We start from the raw sequence: 20,063 nt of genomic DNA, 5'->3' as shown, positions 1-20,063 counted from the left end.
ACTCACTCACTCATCTCAGAAACTATTCTGAGGGCATATCAGTGTACAAAACAGGCCAAATGTCCTATCCTTCCGGGGCTTGCCATCTCCCCAGGGTGGATATTGGGGGAGGAGACAAACAACAAACAAGAAGCAGGATAAGCCCTGACCGGTTTGGCTCAGTGGATAGAGCGTTGGCCTGCAGACTGAAGGGTCCCAGGTTCGATTCCAGCCAAGGGCATATACCTTGGTTGCCGGCACATCCCCAGTGGGGGGTGTGCAGGAGGCAACTGGTTGATGTTTCTCACTCATTGATGTTTCCAACTCTCTATTCCTCTCACTTCCTCTCTGTAAAAAATCAATAAAATATATTTTTTTAAAAAGAAGCAGGATAAATAATGAAATGGAATGCTACGTTAGGAGGTCAGAGTGCTGTGGGAAAAAGAAAAAGTACAACAGGGAGACTATTACCTTTTCCCCCAGAATGTGGGTAAGTTTACTCTTTCATGTCTCCCTTCTAAGGAAAAGAAGAACCCTCTTTTGCCTCAGGCCGTGCCTGATGACAGGCCGCGCCTGCGTCTCCTCCCAATGTATCTGACACCAATGCCGGTGACTAGGTTTTAGCAGATTCACTCATGTGTTCCTTCCACCAGCAGGTATTTATGGAGCACCTGATTACGGGATGCTCTACGTGACTCAGAAGGTCTTGTCCTGAAGGGTCTTGCAGGTGAGGAAATTGCTGCATGTGATCAGGCTTGGAGAAGGGCAGGCAGGCGTGGTGGCGAGCAGGGGGCAGTGTGTGCCCGGCACGGTGTGCACCAGCCCATGGTGCCAGCCCCTCCCTGGACGTGGGGCTGTTCCACCGCAGCTTTCTTTGGCTGTTTTCTTCCGGTAAGTTGATGGATTTCCCTAATTTAGTATTGAAGGGAGGGAAAATACGCATTGTTATTTCTGAGGGGGGAGAGATATTTTCTAAGTTGGGCTTTGAGCAAAATCAAGGCCTGGGATCCCCCATCTCACCCCACCCCCTCAAAGCGGGAAGGGATGCTGTGACCATCTATCCAGTTGTGTGCCCAGCCTGCGATGTTTATAGGCCTCCCCACCCTTTAGTGTGGCCTCTGCTGCCCTTATTTGAAGGCCGGCCTGATCCTGGAAGAGCAGTGAAGGGAGAGAGGCCCCTGGCTGCAGATCCCACAGCTGTGGGAAAGGAGGTGGCCCTGATGTCTCCAGGGCGGTGGCTTCTTGAATGCAGAGGAGGAGAGACCCAGGCCTGCGGGCGGCTTGGCCACATGGCTAGGAAGCCCAGGCCGTGTGTGTCTGACCACAGAAGCAGACACGCCACCTTGGGGTTTGGAGCTGGGAACAGACCGTTCTCTCCACAGTCACCGCTCACATGGACCACGGTGATCTCGCCTGCACCCGGCCCCCTCAGCTGCTGAGTCATGCTCCCTGGGGTTCGCAGAGGCGCAGCTCCAAAGCAGGCTGAGTCATTAGATGATGAATCGTGGAATTCTTATTCAGGCTGTCACCAGGCAGCAGTGGGCCCTGATCCACACCTCCTGTTCCCCCACCAAGCCTCTCAAAACATTCTCCCCTCACTTGTCATTCCATCTTCATCTTGGGGGGCCCTGACAGTGAGCACAAGACAGCAGTGGGATGCGTAGGGGTATCCCTGAGCTTCCCTACTTGGGTCTGGATTCTGGACCAATTATAGCGACAGGGTCTGGTCTGTTAGCTCAGGAAAGAACCTCCGATCTCATTTTGTTCAACTCATCGGCGAACAAGGAAACGGGAGACACATGCTCAGGATTTAGAGCTGTTTGGAAGGTCAGCTTTGGAGTCAGAGTCTAAATCTACTTCGCATGAGCAAGTCTCGCCAGACTTCCGTGTCCTTGTCTGTCAAATAATGTTAATGTTCCTACTTTGTAGGGGTTGAGGCTGCTGGAAGTCATGGGTGAAAAGCACAGGGAGGTGGGTGCTCCATTAGATGGGAGTCTGAGGCTGTGTGAATTAGAAATGAGGACCTGAGGTCTTTTTTCTTCCTGCTCAGGACACTCAGAGGGGAGGGGCAGGAGAATGGGGGGTGAGGGGGGGGGAGGGAGGAAGAGGCTTTGGAGACAGATCAGAGGAGGGAGGGTGGGTTGTGCCAGCAGGCAGATATTCCTACAGCCTGATACCTCCCAGCCCTGCAGGGGCCACTGTGAGCTTGCAAATGCAGCATGCTAGAAGGTATTCACGATGTTCATTTGGTTTCCCCAAAACAGAACGCCAGCAGAGATCAGTAGTGGGCACAGCTACCCTGACCCGGGCGCATCACCCAGTCATACCTCACCTGAGCGTTCATGTGTGCAGTCCGGCTGGGCCAGATCACCTGCTGGCTCCCACCAAGCGTTAGCCTGGAAGGTACACCTTTTTGCCTAGAGGACCCCTCTGCTACAAGCAGGAGGGGCCCAGGACAAGGGCGGGACCACAGATGGTGACTATGCCTCCCAAGTACTGGGTTGGCATCTTTGGAGCTACAACAGGGGTGGCCATGATATATTTTCCCTTTGCCATCGGGGCCTGGGTGTTAACAGTCCCCCATACCCATGAACCACCTGAGAAAAGGTTCAAAATTTTAAAAAGAATTTATTCAGCAACAGGATAAAGATATAAACACAACTGAAGGAATGAGAGTTTACAGCACATTTTTCAGCCCATTTCAACTAAAAGAAATTTCCTGGGCTGACACCATAGATAACGAAGCCCCAGTAACAATTTCAACCCTCTCTTGGCTGATACACCAACCAGTTCAAATGTTCTCCTGAGACAAGTCAGGCGGCCTTCTAAAACCTCCCCAAGGCTACTTCCTGATGGCCTCTTTATACACAGGCCCTGCTCTATTTGGTCCCAAAGATTCCTCACCTGGGGCTTCAGGTGAGGCCCACCCCCACCCTGCTGCACCTTATCCACTCCTGCAACCAAAGGCATCTGTGGTCCCTCAAAGATCCTTTTTTGCTTTTGTCCTGATCCATTTAACTAAACTATACTCACCAACCAGTTGGGTAGGATGGTTCTGCTACCTCTGGTCAAGTTACCAATCTTCCTAAACCTGCATCGGAACTTGGTCTTCCTCTTGCAAGGAACATTTTCGCGTGCTCTCCCTGGTAGCTCTCTGCCCCAGCTAGTCCAAGACTGCATTCTCCCCAAAACAGAACTCTGGACCCTTGTCCAGTCTCCCATTTAATTTATGGGATAACTCTAGCTCCCAGCTGACCTGCCAAGGAGAGATGGTCAAGTCCCTTGATCTTGACACCCACCTACCCAGCTCAGGTCACCGACCTCACCAATTTTCTTGGAAGATCTGCCTTCTCTCTTGGACTTCTGTCCCTGTGGAACTTTATCTCTGTAGATTTATTATATAGCATGGCTTTATAGACACAGTAATAATAAGACTACAATGAAAGGAGAGCTATTCCCTCCCAAATTATATTTTCTCTAGATTATCAAGAGATTAGGCCACTCTCGCCATTTTGAACCTCTAGGAATCTATAGTTATCAGTCCTTCATTAGTACAGTCTGGTTCTCAGCTGGCTTTTAGGAATACCATTGCATTTTAGCAAGCTGGCCATTGGTCCCTTCTGCTGCTATAGTCACGGTTGTGTTATAGTACATAGCATCTTCAAATAACTGCTGGAATGCAAAATAAAAGTCTTCTCCAAAGGAAAAGGTAACCGCTCTACACTGATGTTGAGCTTTTACCTGCAATATGTGCACATAACATCCCATTCAAGCTTACACTGATGTTAAGAGTATTATGTTAGTACAAGTGAGCTGAACTTTTTTCTAACCAATACCTCGGATTTGAGCTTTATGGCATACAAAATACAAATAATTCTACTTCTCACCCAGTCCTCACAACCCTGTGAGGTGGGCATGGTGGGTAGTATTAGCCCCACTTAATTGCTGTAGAAACTGAGGTGCAGAGAGGTTAGGGAGCTAGACCAAGATATAGTTATTAAGTGGAAGAGCCAATACTCAACCCAGGTCTCTGCTTCTTCATTCACTTTTTTAGGTGCAAAGTACTAGTATATGAAAGAGGTTTTCTGCTCCCTTTCTCCCTACCAGAATGAATGGCATTCTCCTTTCACCAGTACATGCACCAGCTGGAGAGTTCCAAACAGGAAAAGGAATGAAGGGCCAAGTTAACTGTCGTGGTCCAGTGGGGATGGGGGCATATCTTTCACAATGTTCCTGATTGCTTAAGATCTGTAGTTTAACCAAGAACTCTTTCTCTCGCTGCTGAGTGGTGCTTTCTGTGGGTTTCGTTAAGATTCCCAGGTCACAGTTAAGATGCTGGGGATTTTATCTCTAAGTTGGCTCAATGCGGTACTCCCCATCTATTTCATATTTTGCCAGTGTTCTGTGCCTTCCCACCCCTACCCTTTAATGAGGAAAATTTAGAATTTCTGTCAATCTTCCAATGCCTGGCTTTCCGAGATGCTTACAGCTTCCGGGAAAGTCACGTGGCTCCTGTATGTCTGGAGCATCAGGGTTTCTTCTTGTAGGCAGGTGGCACTTCCTTTCTGAAGGTCTCTATTCCTGGTTTGCCTCCTGGGTGAGCCGCTTGGCTGGAGCCATTTCACCAGCCAGGTGCTCGGCATATGGTTCCTATACAGCTCTGTAGAGCTGCTGCTCCAACCTGAAGATGTATGATCCCCAGGTCCCCCTCCACACACATAAGCAGGACACCCCAATCTCAACTCTTTTGCGACTGGGAGCTGGGCCACGCCTCCCCACTGTCCCCTCCCCAAGCATATGGTGGACTGTGTCCACAGTGTCCCCCTGCTGGAGATTTCCCATAAGCCAAGGTTTTGGACAACTTGGTTGGATAGGGCTATGTCATTTAAGGTGGCAAATCTCTGGTAGCTTACCACTGTCCCATCCCCTTTCACAGGTATTAATTCATTTCACACGTGTGACCGAGCACCGACTATGAGCCATCATTTTGTTAACTCTGCAGACAGAGCTGCAAAGACAGACCCTCCCACCAATGCAATTCATCCTACACTAGTTGGTTCCTTAGAACCACCACTTGGTTTCCAGTTGGTCTGAATTAGTTGGCAAACTCAGCAAGACCTTCCCCTGCCTTCTGAGCACTCCACAATGATCTCCCTTAAGGGATCACTGACCTTGGTAACCCTTCCCATAGAGGGTTCCTTGGTCAGTCACCAAATAGACCCCTGCTCTGATGGCCTTTCTCCCCGCCACGCCCGGCCAGCTGGTACTCTCCCCCTGACTCCTGCCCCTCTTCTATCAGAACAGTCTCATTTGTGCTAAGAGACATATCCATTCGCAAATCCAGTAGCTATTCTTGAATATCATTAATAGAGGTGTATTTTTAAAGTAAATATTCAAGCATATGTTACTTAATGGACAAAAATAACTAAGTAGTAATGTGCATATATGAGTAACAACAGCACAAAATAACTCAGAAAGAACCCAATCTCCCAAATCACTGACTATTTACATATTTTGAACCTATTTCCACTTGGTAATGATTCAGACATGCTTTCACCTTGTTGCGCTCACCATGTGATCATAATCCAAATTCTTTTTTGCCTTGTGATTACATCACACAACATATTCTTGTAAATAGTTTTCATAGTTATCATATATGAAGGCAGTAGCTCATTGTCCTAACAGACCACAATCTACTTAGCTGTCCCCCACAGCTGAGCAGTTTCCAGTCAAGACTGTAATTTATAGGGTGGCCACAAATACCTCTGTGCAAATACTTTTTTTCTTTTTGAATTATTTTCCCAGAACGTATTCCCCAAAGTGAGATAACTGAGTTTTACAGTCATCTTTTTTTTTTTTTGTACTCTTGTCAAGTATTGCTAAAATTCTCTCCAGGAAGCACCATTTTATAGTGCCAGGAGTCTGTTTCTCCACGACATATCTTAAAAATGTATTTCTGACACATGAAAGCGGCTGACTTTTAAAAATCATTTTGCTTAGTAGTCTTGGCCTGTGCACGTTTCCTCCTGGGCACACAGCCTATTTGGCCCTCTGACCAAGTAAGGTCTGTTGGTCACTGCATATACGCAGGCACAGCTCTTCCTCAGATCAATTCTACACATGCAGTTTTCTCATCTTACTGGCTTTTTCAATCTTCGTTCTTTGCTGTACACATTTCAATTTTTATATAATTGAATTTGTTCACCTGGCCTTGAAGATTTCCCCCATCACATCAATAAACAAGCAATACGTCCCCTCCTCCATGCTCTGCGCTTTCGATTTGGACTTGTCCTAATTCCCCTGGTTCCCTCGAACACTCCATTGTCCATGATCCTAACATTACGATTCCCTCAGGTCATCTCTCGACAGCCCCTGGCTAAACACGTCCACCTCAGTTCCACCACTGCCATGACCTACGCAAAGAACCAGTGGCTGTGGTTCACCTCCAAGGTCCTCACTCCGGGTTTCACTCCTCCACCATCCTAGCCCCACTACCAACTTCTTAGGGTTTCCAGCCATTGTCTCCCCAATCCCACAGCAGGCCTCTAGGGTGGGCTGTTGGCCCCAGCAGCAGTGGCCTACCGAAGGACACATTCCCTCACCCCTTAGTTCAGCCAATGAAAGCCAACATTTCTCCAACGGAATTTTGCTGGAAAACTAAGAGGAAACTAAAAATAGACTCCAGGAAATGTAAAGATATCAACACAGAAGAGATCCTACATAAGTCTTGGCTCAGAGGTGGCAGGGGCACCTGGGGTCCCTTCTCTCACACTCAGAACCCCGGGTATCGGACTCTGACCCTGCCAGGTTGTCTTCCAGCAGCACATTCTCTTTGTGGACTTCGAGGTAAACCCCTCTTAGTCTGGGCTGGCCCTGCACTTGATAGCCCATGCAGCCCATGCCATACTGCACGGGGGACGCCACTACCAGAGAAGCCTGCACTCCTGCCCACGGCTGTGGGAGAGGCCATTCACTGCCGTTTCGAAATCCCAGGCCTCTTCCGACCTGGCGTGTCCCTGTCCCAATCCGGGGAGAGCCAGTTCTCAGCCCTTTCAGAGGCATGTGCCTGGCACACCCTGAGACCTTGTGGGCTCGGAGGACTTCTGCCCGCCTCCCCAAGACTCCCGCTGGGCTCCTCCACCAGGAATTGTTTCAAAGAATGCAAATTAGGACAAGCTTACCAATCTCAGAGACTTAAACTATAACAAGAGTAGCAGAGGGGGTGGCGGTGATGGTGGGGGCAGTCACCCACAAAAAGCAGGAGGTGGTTAACTCCCAGCACCCTGCCAGTCCCTCCTCCTCTGCTTCTGAGAACTTTGGTCATGCCCCAAGCCTTGGTCCCTAACTCTGCACACCCAAAAAGGGTTGGCAGTGTGGCACGTTACATGGAAAGGTTGCCAACACCTGCCCTCTGGGAAAATGCCTCGTCCACCACCTCCCATGATAACCCTGCCCCACTCCCTCCCCAATCCCACCCAGTTCCACCCCAGTCCCAGTCCTTTAACTGTCAGGAGAGCGGACCCGAAAGATGTGGATGGTCCCATTACTGAGGGACACGACCAAGTACCTGCCGTCCACCATGGTGGTCACCCGGGGCTTTTCCAGGCCATGATAGGCTGTCAGGAAGTCGCCTAGCAATGACCCCTTTGGGTCCAGGATCACCACCTTGTTGACCTCTCGGAGGGTCAAAAAAATATAGCCCTTCTTATCCACAGACACGGAGCCTGGCTGGCAGCCATGCAAGCCTGGTCCTCCGTACTCCCCAATCACCTGACCCAGCCCATCACACACTACCACACTATTCTGCTGCCAATCTGACCCCACAAAATTGCCCTGGGGACTGGTGGTCAGAAACACCAGTGCCCGAAGGCCTCGGTTGGCCTTGCCCCCAGGGATGAAGCGGGTGGCCAGACTGCCTTCCATGTTGTACACCTCCACGTGGCCCGACACACTGACAGCCACCCGGTCCCCACTCGGCATGGCAGCCACCGCATGGCTGGCCTGGGACAGGCTCAGTGCCCGGCGCCACTGCACCTCACCGTCGGGGCTGATGAGGTACAGCCGAGCCCCAGCTGAGAAGGCCACCGCACCCTGCAAGGCGGCCACGCTGCACGGGGAGCAGCCCTCGGGGACAGGTATAGCGCCTTTGTAGTCGCCATTAAGGGAGAATCGCTTCAGAGCCCTGTTCTGCTCATCAGCCACCAGGATCTCCCGGGGGCCAAAGGGACAGAGCCCAGTGATCCGGGGAGACCGCTTGTCTCCAGGCATCCGAGTGGGAAAGCTGCAGGAAAAGATGGGCCTGGGGAGGAGGCCAGAGCCCTCCAGGTTGGGCCCGGGCGCAGGGCTGGGCTCCCGGGAAATGGACTTGAGCCTGCCTTTGAATTTCCTCTTCTTGTTGGATCTGCCGCCCCCTGCAGTCTGGACTTCTCCATCCTCTTGAGGCATCTGCGATCTGCCTTCTCTCGGGGCCTGGGCTCTGTCTGTCTTTGGGGTCTGGGCTCCATTTTCCTGGGGCAGCTGGGCTCTGTCCTCTTTTGGGGTCTGGGCTCCATCCCTACTCTGGGGCTGGGCGGCACCTTGTCTCTCCATCTTGGCTCCATCCTCTCTGGGGCTCTGGGCTTCCTCACCTCCCTGGCTCCCGGCTCCATCTTTCCCACTGTCCTTCTGGGACTGCTGATTCTCAAAGGAGAGCCACAGCAGGTGGCTGTTCTTGTCCAGGAGCCCAGGATGGAGCTCCAGCTGGGGCAGCAGACAGGGGGCTGGTCCAGGCATCCAGGGACAACCCTGCAGCTGCCGGAGCCTCTGGGCAATCGCCCCCTCCAGCGAGAGGATCTCGGCCTCGCGACCGAGGCTGAGCACCCGACGGGCAAAGGCAGCCGCGGCCCGGGCCACCTGCTCCCGGCTCTCCAGCTCTCCCAGCCTTTCCCGAGCAGCCTCCTCAGCAGCCTCCACGTGGGCCCGCAGCTGCCCCAGCACCTCCTTCTTCTGGGCCAGGAGGGCCCGGAGAAGCCCCTCAGCAGCCTCCTCCACCTGTGTGCCCACCCGGGCCGCTTGCTCCCGCAGGCGGGCTAAGGCTTCCTTTTCCATCATCCGGGCAGCCTCTAGCTCGGCCAGGTTCGTGTCCACACCTGCTAGTAACTCCTCCAGGCCTGGTCTCCGGGCACGCACAGCTTCAGCCAGGGGCAGGCAGGGGTGATCCAGGTGGGGATCCAGGCGACACTCACGGCACAGTAGCTGGGAACAGGGCTGGCACAGGAAGCGCAGGGCCTCGCCTGGGTGCTGGGGGCACTGGGCTGCCTGGCGCTCCCGGGCCTCCTCGTCATACCACCCTGCCCTGTAGCCCACCAGGTCCACCACTCTGTGGGTGTGAGTCTGTCGGGTGCAGCGGTGCCCATCGGAACAGGCCTGGCACAGGTCATCAGCACAGTCTAGGCACCGGGCTGTGGCTGGCCCCCCGGCACTGGCACCCCCCATCAGGGGGCACAGCGCACAGGCTGGCTTTCCTGCATGCAGGTCTCCACCAGCCCGAGCCCTCACCAAATCCAGGAGCCCATTGACAAAGAAGTTGGTCTTGAAGGCGGCCACGCCAGCTGGTGGCACTGGCACGGTTTCGCGGCACTCAGGGCATCGGAGGTGGCCGTCCTCGGCCAGCTGGGCGAGGCAGTCCTGGCAATAGGTATGCAAGCAGGGCAAGGTTTTGGGTGCCCGCAGCTGCTCCAGGCAGATTTTACAGGCCAGGAAGTCGCTGCTCAGGGCCTCCAGAAGGGAGGGTGAGGACCCCTGGGACATCATGCTGCAAGCCAAGAGTCAGGATTAGCAGAACACACCACCAGCCTGCCCTCCTGCCTCTCCCCCTATGCTCAAGCCCCACCAGGACTGGAGAATCACCTGAATGGCCAGGAATTTTCTTCTGGTCTTCTGAGTTCTCTGGCCATTTGCTCTTGAGCCAGGGAGCTGCCCTTCTCCTTGCATACATTCAGCAAATATGAAAAAAGTCAGTGCTGCTTGCATGTGTTAAGAGATATAAGAAATGACAAGACCAAGAAGAGAAACCCCTGGCCTCAGAGAGCTAACAGAGTAACAAGCCTGGTGGCAAGTGAGACCCAAGCCCCCTGTGTGAATAGGTCCTGGGGATCCTGCTGGGGCAGAGGTGCTGGGTTGGGGGGACACAGCGGAAGGCCCAGGTGGGCGGAGCTGTCTTGACTACTGGCATTTGGGGCAGTATAAAGGGCCCCAATTTCCCCAGGGCAGACACCTGTCTTCTAGACCCTGGGGGTGGCTTCATGGGCAGTGGGGGCCCCACTTCATGCCCTGACTTCCTGAAATGGGTTCTAGGGCAGGCAGCAGGGAGGCTGAGGGGAAGGGGCTGCCCTGCCCGCTCCTTCCAGCCGCTGGGCCTGGGGTCACAGTAGCCTTTGCCTCAACTCCTAGACCAGTGATGGCGAACCTTTTGAGCTCGGCGTGTCAGCATTTTGAAAAACCCTAACTTAACTCTGGTGCCGTGTCACATATAGAAATTTTTTGATATTTGCAACCATAGTAAAACAAAGATTTATATTTTTGATATTTATTTTATATATTTAAATGCCATTTAACAAAGAAAAATCAACCAAAAAAGTGAGTTCGCGTGTCACCTCTGACACACGTGTCATAGGTTCGCCACCGTTGTCCTAGAGTCCTCTTCTTTCCGTCTTTCCTGCTGCAAGAGGCCCTCTGCTCTCCTAGAAGCCTCTGAAGGGTCTGAGATGCGTGAGGCTCATCTGGGGATCCCCCCAGCTCCCAGCACAGTGGCTGTGAAATTACTGAAGGGACTTAGGGAATTTCCCCCAAACTTCCGGAAAGTGGGGGCTGGGGACAGAGCTCAGAGAGTGGGAAGGGGTCTTTCCCAGGGAAGCCTCAGACCTCTGGTCCCGTGGGGTGAAGTGGGGGTGCTCCCGCCCAGCCTCCCCTCTCCTCCTGACTTCCGGGTCCCTCTCCCCGCCTCCCCCCTCCCTTCCTCTTCCTCCCGTGCGCTCTCTCCCTTCCCCCAACTCCCTACAGTTTAGCTCTTCCTTCAGCTCCCCTCCCCCTGCCTCTCCTTACCTGGCCTCAGCTGACCTTGGGCTCCAGCACCAGGAGTGGGGGGCCGAGGCCTGGACACGGCTGCGGCAAGGTGCCTGCAAGAGAAACAAAACTGAAACTAACTGTACTTGGCAACTTCCGTCCCAGCTCCGGGACACCGACTAGCACAGCCTCCGGCCCCGCCTTCTTCCCCACCCCGCCAGGACCTCTTCCTGGGGGGCCCCACCCCCATCAGAGCTCGGGCCCCTCCAGCAGGCTCCGGGGTCTGCGGGTCAGGTGTAGCCTCGGGACTTGCTCCGAGCTGAGCATGTTTGCTCCTCTGAGGGGAAAAATTAGAGCTCATCTGTGATTCAGACCCCAGTTCTCAGGCCGGCTTCCAGCGCTGCAGCTTATCTGCAAATCCAGTCCTGGGTGAGGCCCTGGTGGCTTAACCTTCGGCTGAGCTACGGGAGAGCCTGGGGGAACCAGATAAGGGGCCTCCATCCGAGGGGTTCAGCAAAAGCTTCCTGGAGGAGGCGTCACTTGAGATGAGTTTAGAGAGTGACCAGGGGTTTGGGGGTCGCTGGAGAAGAATACAGGGGAGAGTGTTCAGGGAAGAAGGAACAGCAAGTACGTGGACACAGACGAATGAAATGGCACGACTCTCCTGGGTGGCTCTCAGTAACCTAGGCTGGTTTGTGGGAAGGGGACATGTGAGTGGTGGCAGATGAGGTTGTAGAAGGAGGCAGCATGGCCAGATCTCAAAGGGCCTTATGAACGGCATGGAGTCTTGCGTTTCATCCAAAAATCTAAAAGAAATCACTGAAGGATATTTCCCCCAACATCTTATGAAAAATTTGAAGCACAAGGAAATTGAAAGAATTGCAACAAACACTCCTATATTCACCACTTGGATTCTGCAGTTAACATTTTTACTATAGTTGATTCATCATATACCTCTTCAGGTACACACCCCTTCATCCACAATGACAGGGTTTCAGCAGGAAACCCAACTGAGGAGAGCGCACTCGCAGCCGCTGAGAGAATAGAGGAGAACCTGACTACAGGGCCCAAGTGAAAAATGTGTGTGTGTTGGGGCGGGGGGGGGGGGGGGGGGTGGGGGGGCGGGCGGCGGGCGGATGGGGGGGAGTCTGAGCTGACCCTGTTACCGTGCAAGGCAAAAGAAGCCATGGGACTTGTGATCGGCCTGGAAGGGAGGTGCAGGAAGGAGGGCAGGATGCCGCCCAGGTTTTGTAGGTCTAGCGGTCAGGAGGGAGGGCTAGGCTGGTGACTTCTTCATACATCTCCCGTGTGTATCTATGGTTTAGACGAGGTCACGCAACAGTGTCCAAAGGGAGAAGAACAGGGCTGAGATGGCACTACGGGGAACACAGACATTTAAGGGCAAGTGGGGGAGGGGTTGGGGCTTGAAGGAGTCTGAAGTAGTTGCCAGAGGGGTAGGTGGAAATCCAAGAGAGAGATCACAGGAGTCATAGCTGGAGAATGACCGGTGATGTGGAATGCTACAGACCAGAATGTCCGCCAAGATGAGGACAGAAAAATGTATTGGCATAGGTGTGCCCTGAGTGTGTGCACACACCTACACATGCGCATGGCCTCTGAGTGTGCTTGTTGTGCACATTCAAGAATGATTTGTTAAAAGCCTACTGTGGACAGACAGTGTGCCATGCACTACGGAATATACAAAGATAAACAAGATATGCGCCCCTGCTCACAGAGAGTTTGCAATCTAATTGGGGAGGTGAAATATGTACATGGTGCAATATGAGACAAGTAAGACAAATGTCATTAAGGTGTCAAAATAATCACCACAACGGCTTCCTTTTATTGGGTATTTAGCATGAGCTTGACGTGAGGTGCTGTAAACATATCCTGATTTAATCCTCACAGTAACCCGGTGAGATAAGTATCATTATTGCGTTCATTTTACAGGTGAGGAAACTGAGTTAGAGAGAGGAAGTGATTCACTCGAGGAAGCCACATAAGTGCTATGATGATCGAACGAAGGAGAATTTATCTGCTCCTGGAATGGTGGTGGTGGTAGAGAAATCAGGAAGGCTTCCTGAAAGAGGAGACATTACAGTTACTGTCCTACCCAGCCTCCCTTAATGTTGAACAAAGCTTAAAGGGTCTGCTGTGTGTGGCCAGGCCCCAGGATTATAGTTTCTCTACTCTGAGAAAAGGCTCCTAAACCAAGTGATAACTCAACTACAGCTCATTGATAAGCATTACTGAGACCGGACAATCAATGGCTCTGGGCTTCCTGTCATTACTTGAGCCAATTAAACAGAGGCAGCATTGAATCATATATGAGTGTTTATTCCAATAATGCAAGCAGTATGGGAGAGCAGCAGGTCATCCACAAAATCTGCTATCTCCCCCCCCCCCCATAAGCCAGCTGTTTATCTTGAGTAGAAGGACAAAGATTACATGGGGGAGTAGGCAAAAGAGGTAAGAATGGGTATGCAAAGTGGGCAGTTTACAGGCAATGTGGGCTGAGGTTTGCCAAAGCCTCGGTGTATGCAAAGGGCTGGTGCCTCTGGTTGTTAATCTTTCCATGATAACTGGCAGCTCCCAGCGGTAGAGAATGGGCTGAATTTCCAGGTGAGCTCCCAGGTCCCCCTCCCAGCCAGGTTGGAATGTGCATTCTTTAACCAGAACAAAACAATCATGGTTAACATAGCACGATTAACATTTCTTATCATTATAGCTAGTCTCCAATATTCAATTTTTGCCCCTAACATTACCATGGTTTCATGTGCAGGGGAGAAGGAATTTGGGGTAGGGTGGAAATAGTTGCTGGAAGCTGAGGGCACCTCAAGAAGACTCTGGGGGAAGGTAGTTGGTCTGGTTGGAATGCGGTTGGGTGGAGAGTAAAGTCAGGAAATGGCAGTTGAGCAGGCAGAACAAACTAAAACCTCCTGTTTAGAATCCTGTAAGGTCTTAAGGTCGTGGGGAGGCATCACAGGATTTGGAAAGTTTGGACTTTATTCTGCAGGTACTTGTGGGTGTTGGAAGGGTGAGCAAAGATTTTTAATCTTAATTTACATACATAATAAGGATAATTTAAAATACATTTAAAAATACATGTCCTCATTGTAACAAAATATTTCTTCTGTGTATATTTCCTTTGTTCACTGTCCATATGAAATAGATTTTACATAATTGTATTTATAGTATATGTTAAGTCTGATCAAATAAATGAATCCACACCCCCTCCCTTGGGAACTGACCTTTAGACCACTTCACAACCTACATTCCCTTTAGCTTAGACCACATTCCACTTGCTAAGACAACATTCCACTTGCTAAGACCATTATCTTTCCCCTCAGGACCTGCCCAGAGAATTCTCCACCCAGAAAAAGCCAATTCCTTTAAAACCTCTGACTCCCCATGCCTGCACGCTGGTGCCATTTTGGAGCTCAACCCATTTGGTTATCCAGATGACCTAATACATTTATAATTCTGTACCCCTTTTGGCCTCGTGTGTTTCTTCTTCAGCAATCCTAATATTTGGTGCAAAACCAAATTCATAAATCCCTTCTTTTTTTACACCTATTTTTACTGTGTGGAACCACTGTCTTCTACCTCTGATATATGTATTATGTGCGTGTTTTAGTTTTCTTTGCCTTGTATATTTTTTGTTACCTCCAAGTTGTTTTTCCTCCCTCCTTCCCTCCCTCCCTTTCTCCCTTTTTAGATGGCTGTACTTATTATTTCACATTTTTTTGTTAATTCTCACTGGAGTGTGTGTGTATAGGGAGAGGGAGGGAGAGGTAGAAACATCAATGATGAGAGAGAATCATTGATCAGCTGCCTCCTGCACGCCCCACACTTGGGATCGAGCCCACAACCCAGGCGTGTGCCCTGATGGGGAATCGAACTGTGACCTCCTTGCTCATAGGTCGATGCTCAACTACTGAGCCACACTAGCCAGGTGAGGATATATATATATATATATATATATATATATAATTTTTGTTGTTGTTGTTAATCCTTACCCAGGGATATTTTTCCATTGATTTTTAGGGAGAGTGGAAGAGAGAGGGAAAGACAGAGAGAAACATTGATGTGAGAGAAACACATCACTTGGTTGCCTTCTGCACAAGCCTGCAACCAAAGTAGGCTGGACTGGAATTAAACCTGGGACTTGGCCTCTAGGCTGACGCTCTATTCACTGAGCAAACCAGCTAGAGCAAAGAAAAAAAAAATTGCTCTTCAGAGCATGGAAGAGAGGAGAGAGAGAGAGAGAAAGAGAGAGAGAGAGAAAAACATTTATATGAGAGAAAAAAACCAGTGGGCTGGTTGCCTCCAGCACATGCTCCCATGGGGGTGGGGGTGCAAACCCACAACACAGGTATGACCTGGAATCGAACCCTCGACCCTTTGGTTGCCTGGGCTGACGCTCTAACTACTGAGTCACACCAGCCAGGGTTAGTTCACATTTTAAAATTAGCTTTCTGAGGTATAATTTACATATAATAAAAATCACTAATTTAAGCCTATAGTTGAATGAGTTTTGAGAAATGTATATAGTCATGTGGTTAACAACACAATCATATATAGTACAATATAAAAACAAGGAGATCGACATTGGAAAAATACTATTTTTTTTAAATATATTTTTTATTGATTAAGATATTACATATGTGTCCTTGTCCCCACGTTACCCTCTACCCCCCACCCCCCCCCCACCCCCGCTCATGCCCTCACCCCCCCGTTGTCCATGTCCATTGATTAGGCCTATATGCTTGCATATAAGTCCTTTGGTTGATCTTTCCCCCTTACCCCCACCCTCCCCTACCTTCCCTCCAAGTCCCGACAGTCCAATCAATGCCTCTCCGTCTCTGGACCAGTCCTTGTTCATCAGCTTATGTTGTTCATTATATTCCACAAATGAGTGAGATCATGTGGTATTTATCCGCTCTCCAGTTCCATCCATGCTGTGGCAAATGGTAAGAGTTCCTTTTTCTTCTTCCTCTTCTTAAAGAATACCTTTCAGCATTTCATATAATGCTGGTTTGGTGGTGATGAACTCCTTTAGCTTTTTCTTATCCGTGAAGCTCTTTATCTGACCTTCTATTCTGAATGATAGCTTTGCTGGATAAAGTAATCTTGGTTGCAGGTTCTTGCTATTCATCACTTTGAATATTTCTTGCCAGTCTCTTCTGGCCTGCATGGTTTCTGTTGAGAAATCAGCTGACAGTCGTATGGGTACTCCCTTGTAGGTAACTGACTGTCTTTCTCTTGCTGCTTTTAAGATTCTCTCTTTATCTTTTGCTCTTGGCATTTTAATTATGATGTGTCTTGGTGTGGTCCTCCTTGGATTCCTTTTGTTTGGGGTTCTCTGCGCTTCCTGGACTTGTAAGTCCATTTCTTTCACCAGGTAGGGGAAGTTTTCTGTCATTATTTCTTCAAAAAGGTTTTCAATATCTTGCCCTCTCTCTCCTTCTGGTACCCCTATAATTCTGATGTTGGTACGCTTGAAGTTGTCCCAGAGGTTCCTTACACTATCTTCATATTTTTGGAATCTCTTTTCTTTTTTCTTTTTCGGTTGGGTGTTTTTTGTTTCTTTGTATTTCAAATCTTTGACTTGATTCTTGGGATCCTCTTTTCTGCTGCTGGATCTCTGTAAATTATTCTTTATTTCAGTCAGTGTATGCTTAATTTCTAGTTGGTCCTTTTTCATGTCCTCCATGGTCTCACTATACTTATTGAGGGATTCATTAAATTTATCGGCGGTTTCCATAAAATTCTTGAAAAACCTTATAAACATGGCCTTGAACTCTATATCCAATCGTTTGCTTTCCTCCATTTCTGCCATTTGTGACCTGTTTCTTTGTCTCCGCATTTTGGCAGCTTCCCTGTGTTGATAGAGTGGCCCTGTGCGCCAGGTGTCCTGTAGGGCCCAGTAGCTCAGCCTCCCCAGTTACCTGGGGTGGACACTCTTGGTGCACTCTTGGTGCCTTGGTTGTTGTAGAATCACTGGGAGGAATTGACCTCCAGGCCAATTGGCTGTGAGAATCAGCTGTGTCTAAAGTGGGAGAACTTCTGTGCTGAAGTCACCCTTCTGGGGCAAGACTTGCTTCAGTGGGGCTTTGGTGCTCACTGAGTCTGCTCCCTGAGTGTGTCCCTTATGGGTCTGAGGAGTTGCAGTCTGGATGGACCCCCTCTGACCACTGGGTACAGTGGCTCCTGGATCTAAGGAGGTGCTAATTCAGCCTCTGCCTGAGGCCACACAGCAGGAGCCACGAAGAGGCTCAGCTGTGAAGCAATGCAAGCCGCTGCGGGGCCTTGGGCCTTCTCTTGGAAGTTCAGGGTCTGCCTGGTTCGGCTGCAGTTAGGTACATTCACATGCAAAAGCCTCTGCCGCAGCCTGGGTGGGGCGGGGTCTCAGGGAGTCAAAGGGCGGAGAAAGCAGCCATGGCCGATTCTCCGCCCGGAGTCACGCGTCTCAGTGTCCTGGTAACGGCTGCAAGCACCTCTGAGGGAAAGCCGCCCTCAAGTTCGCTCGCTGCCGGACAGACCAGCCTCTCCCCGTATGAGTCCTGGGTCCCCAGAGACTTCCCGGAACCGGAGTTCAGAGCAGTCAGGAGCTTGTGACTCAAAAAGACAGCCGCGTCCTCAGGCACCACCCCCTTTCCTCGCGCGCGCGCCGCCGTACCTCTGCACTTTACCTCCGCAGCGCCTCTGGCTCTCAGCGTGCTTTTCTTTCCTTCTAGTTGTAGAATTTACACTCAGCCAGCCTTCCTGTTGTTCTGGATGATGTTTGCTCAGTCCTTTGCGGTAATTTTCAATTGTTGTGTGAGGCGACAATTTCCCGGTGTTTACCTATGCCGCCATCTTAGTTGCTCTCCTGGAAAAATACTATTAACTAGTCTACAGATTTCATTCATATTTCACCAGTTTTTACATGCACTCAAGAGTGTGTGTGTTCTATAATATATATAGTTCTATGCAATTTTATCACAAGTATAGATATATGTAATCACCACTATAATCAAGAAACCAAATTGTCCCATCAATACAAAGACACTTCCTCCCTCCATCCCTAACCTCTCTCAGCCCCGATCTGTATTCCATCTCCATAATTTTGTCATTTCAGGAATGTTATATAAGTGGAATCATAAAGAATTACACATTTGGAGACGGTTACTTACTGTTCTTAAGATTCATGCACATTGTTGCATATATATCAATAGCCCATTTCTTTTTATTGCCGAGTCATATTCCATTAAATGTACCACAGTTTATCCATTCTCCCATTGGAAGACATTCAGATTGTTTGCAGTTTGGGGTTATTACAAATACTGAACATGTATATAGTTCAGTTACTATGAACATTTATATAGTTTTTTGTGTGAACATAAGTTTTCATGTCTCTGGGATAAATGCTCAGAAGCATGATTGCTTGGTTGTATGGTTAGTGTATGTTTAGTTTTACAAAGAACTGCCAAAACATTTTTCAGAGTGGCTGTCCCATTTTACCTTCCCACCAAGGATGTATGAGATCTATTTTCTCCATATCATCATCAGCATTTAGCATTGTCAGATTTTTATTTTATTTTATTATTGACTAGAGGCCTGGTGCACAAAATTCGTGCACTTGGGAGGCAGGGTTCCTCAGCCTGGCCTGTACCCTCTCACAGTCTGGGAGCCCTCAGGGGATGTCTGACTGATGGCTTAGGCCAGGGGTGGGCAAACTTTTTGACTCGAGGGCCACAGTGGGTTCTTAAACTGGACTCAGAAGAAGGAGCTGAGGCCGTGTTTCCTGACGTTGCCATATTAACACTGCTGCTGGTGAAGGAGCGGAGGGGAGAGCAAGAGAACCCTCTGCTCTTTTGGCTCCGCGGGCCGGATAGAACAGCCGAACGGGCCGGATCCGGCCCGCGGGCCGTAGTTTGCCCACAGCTGGCTTAGGCCCTCTCCCTGCTGTGGAGGCGGGAGAGGCTACCACCACCACCGCTGCACTCACCAGCCGTGAGCCTGGCTCAGGGCTTCTGGCTGAGTGGCGCTCCCCCTGTGGGAGCGCACTGACCACCAGGGAGCAGCTCCTGCATTGAGTGTCTGCCCCTCGGGGGTCAGTGCATGTCATAGTGAACAGTCATTCTGCTGTTTGGTCGATTTGCATATTAGCCTTTTATTATATAGGATTTCAGAGAGGAAGAGAGAGGGAGAAAGAAATAGAAACATCAATGATGAGAGAGAATCATTGATTGCCACCTGCATGCCCCAAACTAGGAATCAAGCCTGCTACCGGGGCATGTGCTCTGACAGGGAATTGACCCTCGACCTCCTGGTTCATAGGTCGACACTTAACCACTGAACCATGCTGGCCGGGCATATTGTCAGATTTTTAAATTTTAGTCTCCTAATAGATGTGATACTTCCTCATGGTTTTAGTTGGCATTTTCCTGATGGCTAATGATGTTGAACATATTTTCACATGCTATCTCCCCTCCATATATCTGTTGAAGTGTCTGTTCTTTTGCCAGTTTTTTAAATTGAATTTTTTAAACTACTGTTGAGTTTTTGTTTTGTTTTCTTAAATATATTTTATTGATTTTTTACAGAGAGGAAGGGAGAGAGATAGTTAGAAACATCAATGAGAGAGAAACATCCATCAGCTGCCTCCTGCACACCTCCTACTGGGGATGTGCCCGCAACCAAGGTACTTGCCCTTGACCGGAATCGAACCTGGGACCTTTCAGTCTGCAGGCCGACGCTCTATCCACTGAGCCAAACCAGTTATGGCCTACTATTGAGTTTTAAGAGTTCTTTATATATTCTGTATAAGTCACTTGTCAGATTTGTGATTTGCAAACATCTCCCAATCTGTACCTTATTAACAATGCTTATGGGCAAACATTTTTAATTTTTATGAATCCAATTTATCAATTTATTCTTTTATGGTTTATGTTTTGGTGTCATGTTTAAGAAATCTTTGCCCAACTCAAGGTCACAGTGATTTTCTTCTAGAAGTTTTATAACTTTAACACTGATATTTAGGTCTGTGATCCATT

General features: G+C 49.7%; 1 protein-coding gene across 7 annotated transcripts; it reads right to left on the bottom strand.

Annotated features, from left to right (window-relative positions):
* Window positions 1-413: 413 nt before the first annotated feature.
* On the bottom strand, window positions 414-11,710 carry TRIM56 (tripartite motif containing 56). 7 transcript variants are annotated; one of them, XR_004967586.1, is made up of 4 exons: window positions 11,247-11,710; window positions 11,062-11,135; window positions 9,868-9,944; window positions 414-888 (listed from the first exon to the last, which is right to left on the bottom strand). XR_004967586.1 is itself a non-coding variant. In XM_036309621.1 (4 exons), the coding sequence occupies exons 3-4, from the start codon at window positions 9,912-9,914 to the stop codon at window positions 7,480-7,482; spliced, it is 2,340 nt and encodes a 779-aa protein (XP_036165514.1). In that variant the 5' UTR covers window positions 9,915-9,944; window positions 11,062-11,135; window positions 11,247-11,708; the 3' UTR covers window positions 2,588-7,479. The 7 variants fall into 7 exon arrangements, 3 of the variants coding, with proteins under 3 accessions (XP_036165514.1, XP_036165513.1, XP_036165515.1); XM_036309621.1 differs by lacking the exon at window positions 414-888 and adding an exon at window positions 2,588-9,772 and having other exon boundaries at window positions 11,247-11,708; XM_036309620.1 differs by lacking the exons at window positions 414-888; window positions 9,868-9,944 and adding an exon at window positions 2,588-9,772 and having other exon boundaries at window positions 11,267-11,707.
* Window positions 11,711-20,063: the final 8,353 nt, after the last annotated feature.

The sequence above is a fragment of the Myotis myotis genome, unplaced genomic scaffold (assembly GCF_014108235.1).
Source record: "Myotis myotis isolate mMyoMyo1 unplaced genomic scaffold, mMyoMyo1.p scaffold_m19_p_5, whole genome shotgun sequence".
In the NCBI taxonomy this organism is placed as follows: Eukaryota; Metazoa; Chordata; class Mammalia; order Chiroptera; family Vespertilionidae; genus Myotis; species Myotis myotis.
Note: the sequence above shows the minus strand (reverse complement) of the source record. Positions and strands in the feature narration are given on the sequence as shown.

Excerpts from the sequence above, each read along its gene's own strand:
- TRIM56 (XM_036309620.1), bottom strand. The coding sequence starts at position 11,383 with ATGAGCTCTAATTTTTCCCCTCAGAGGAGCAAACATGCTCAGCTCGGA. Across the intron at positions 11,136-11,266 it reads GGGCCCGAGCTCTGATGGGG|GCACCTTGCCGCAGCCGTGT; the intron begins GTGGGGCCCCCC and ends TTTCTCTTGCAG. Across the intron at positions 9,773-11,061 it reads CCAAGGTCAGCTGAGGCCAG|CATGATGTCCCAGGGGTCCT; the intron begins GTAAGGAGAGGC and ends CTTGGCTTGCAG.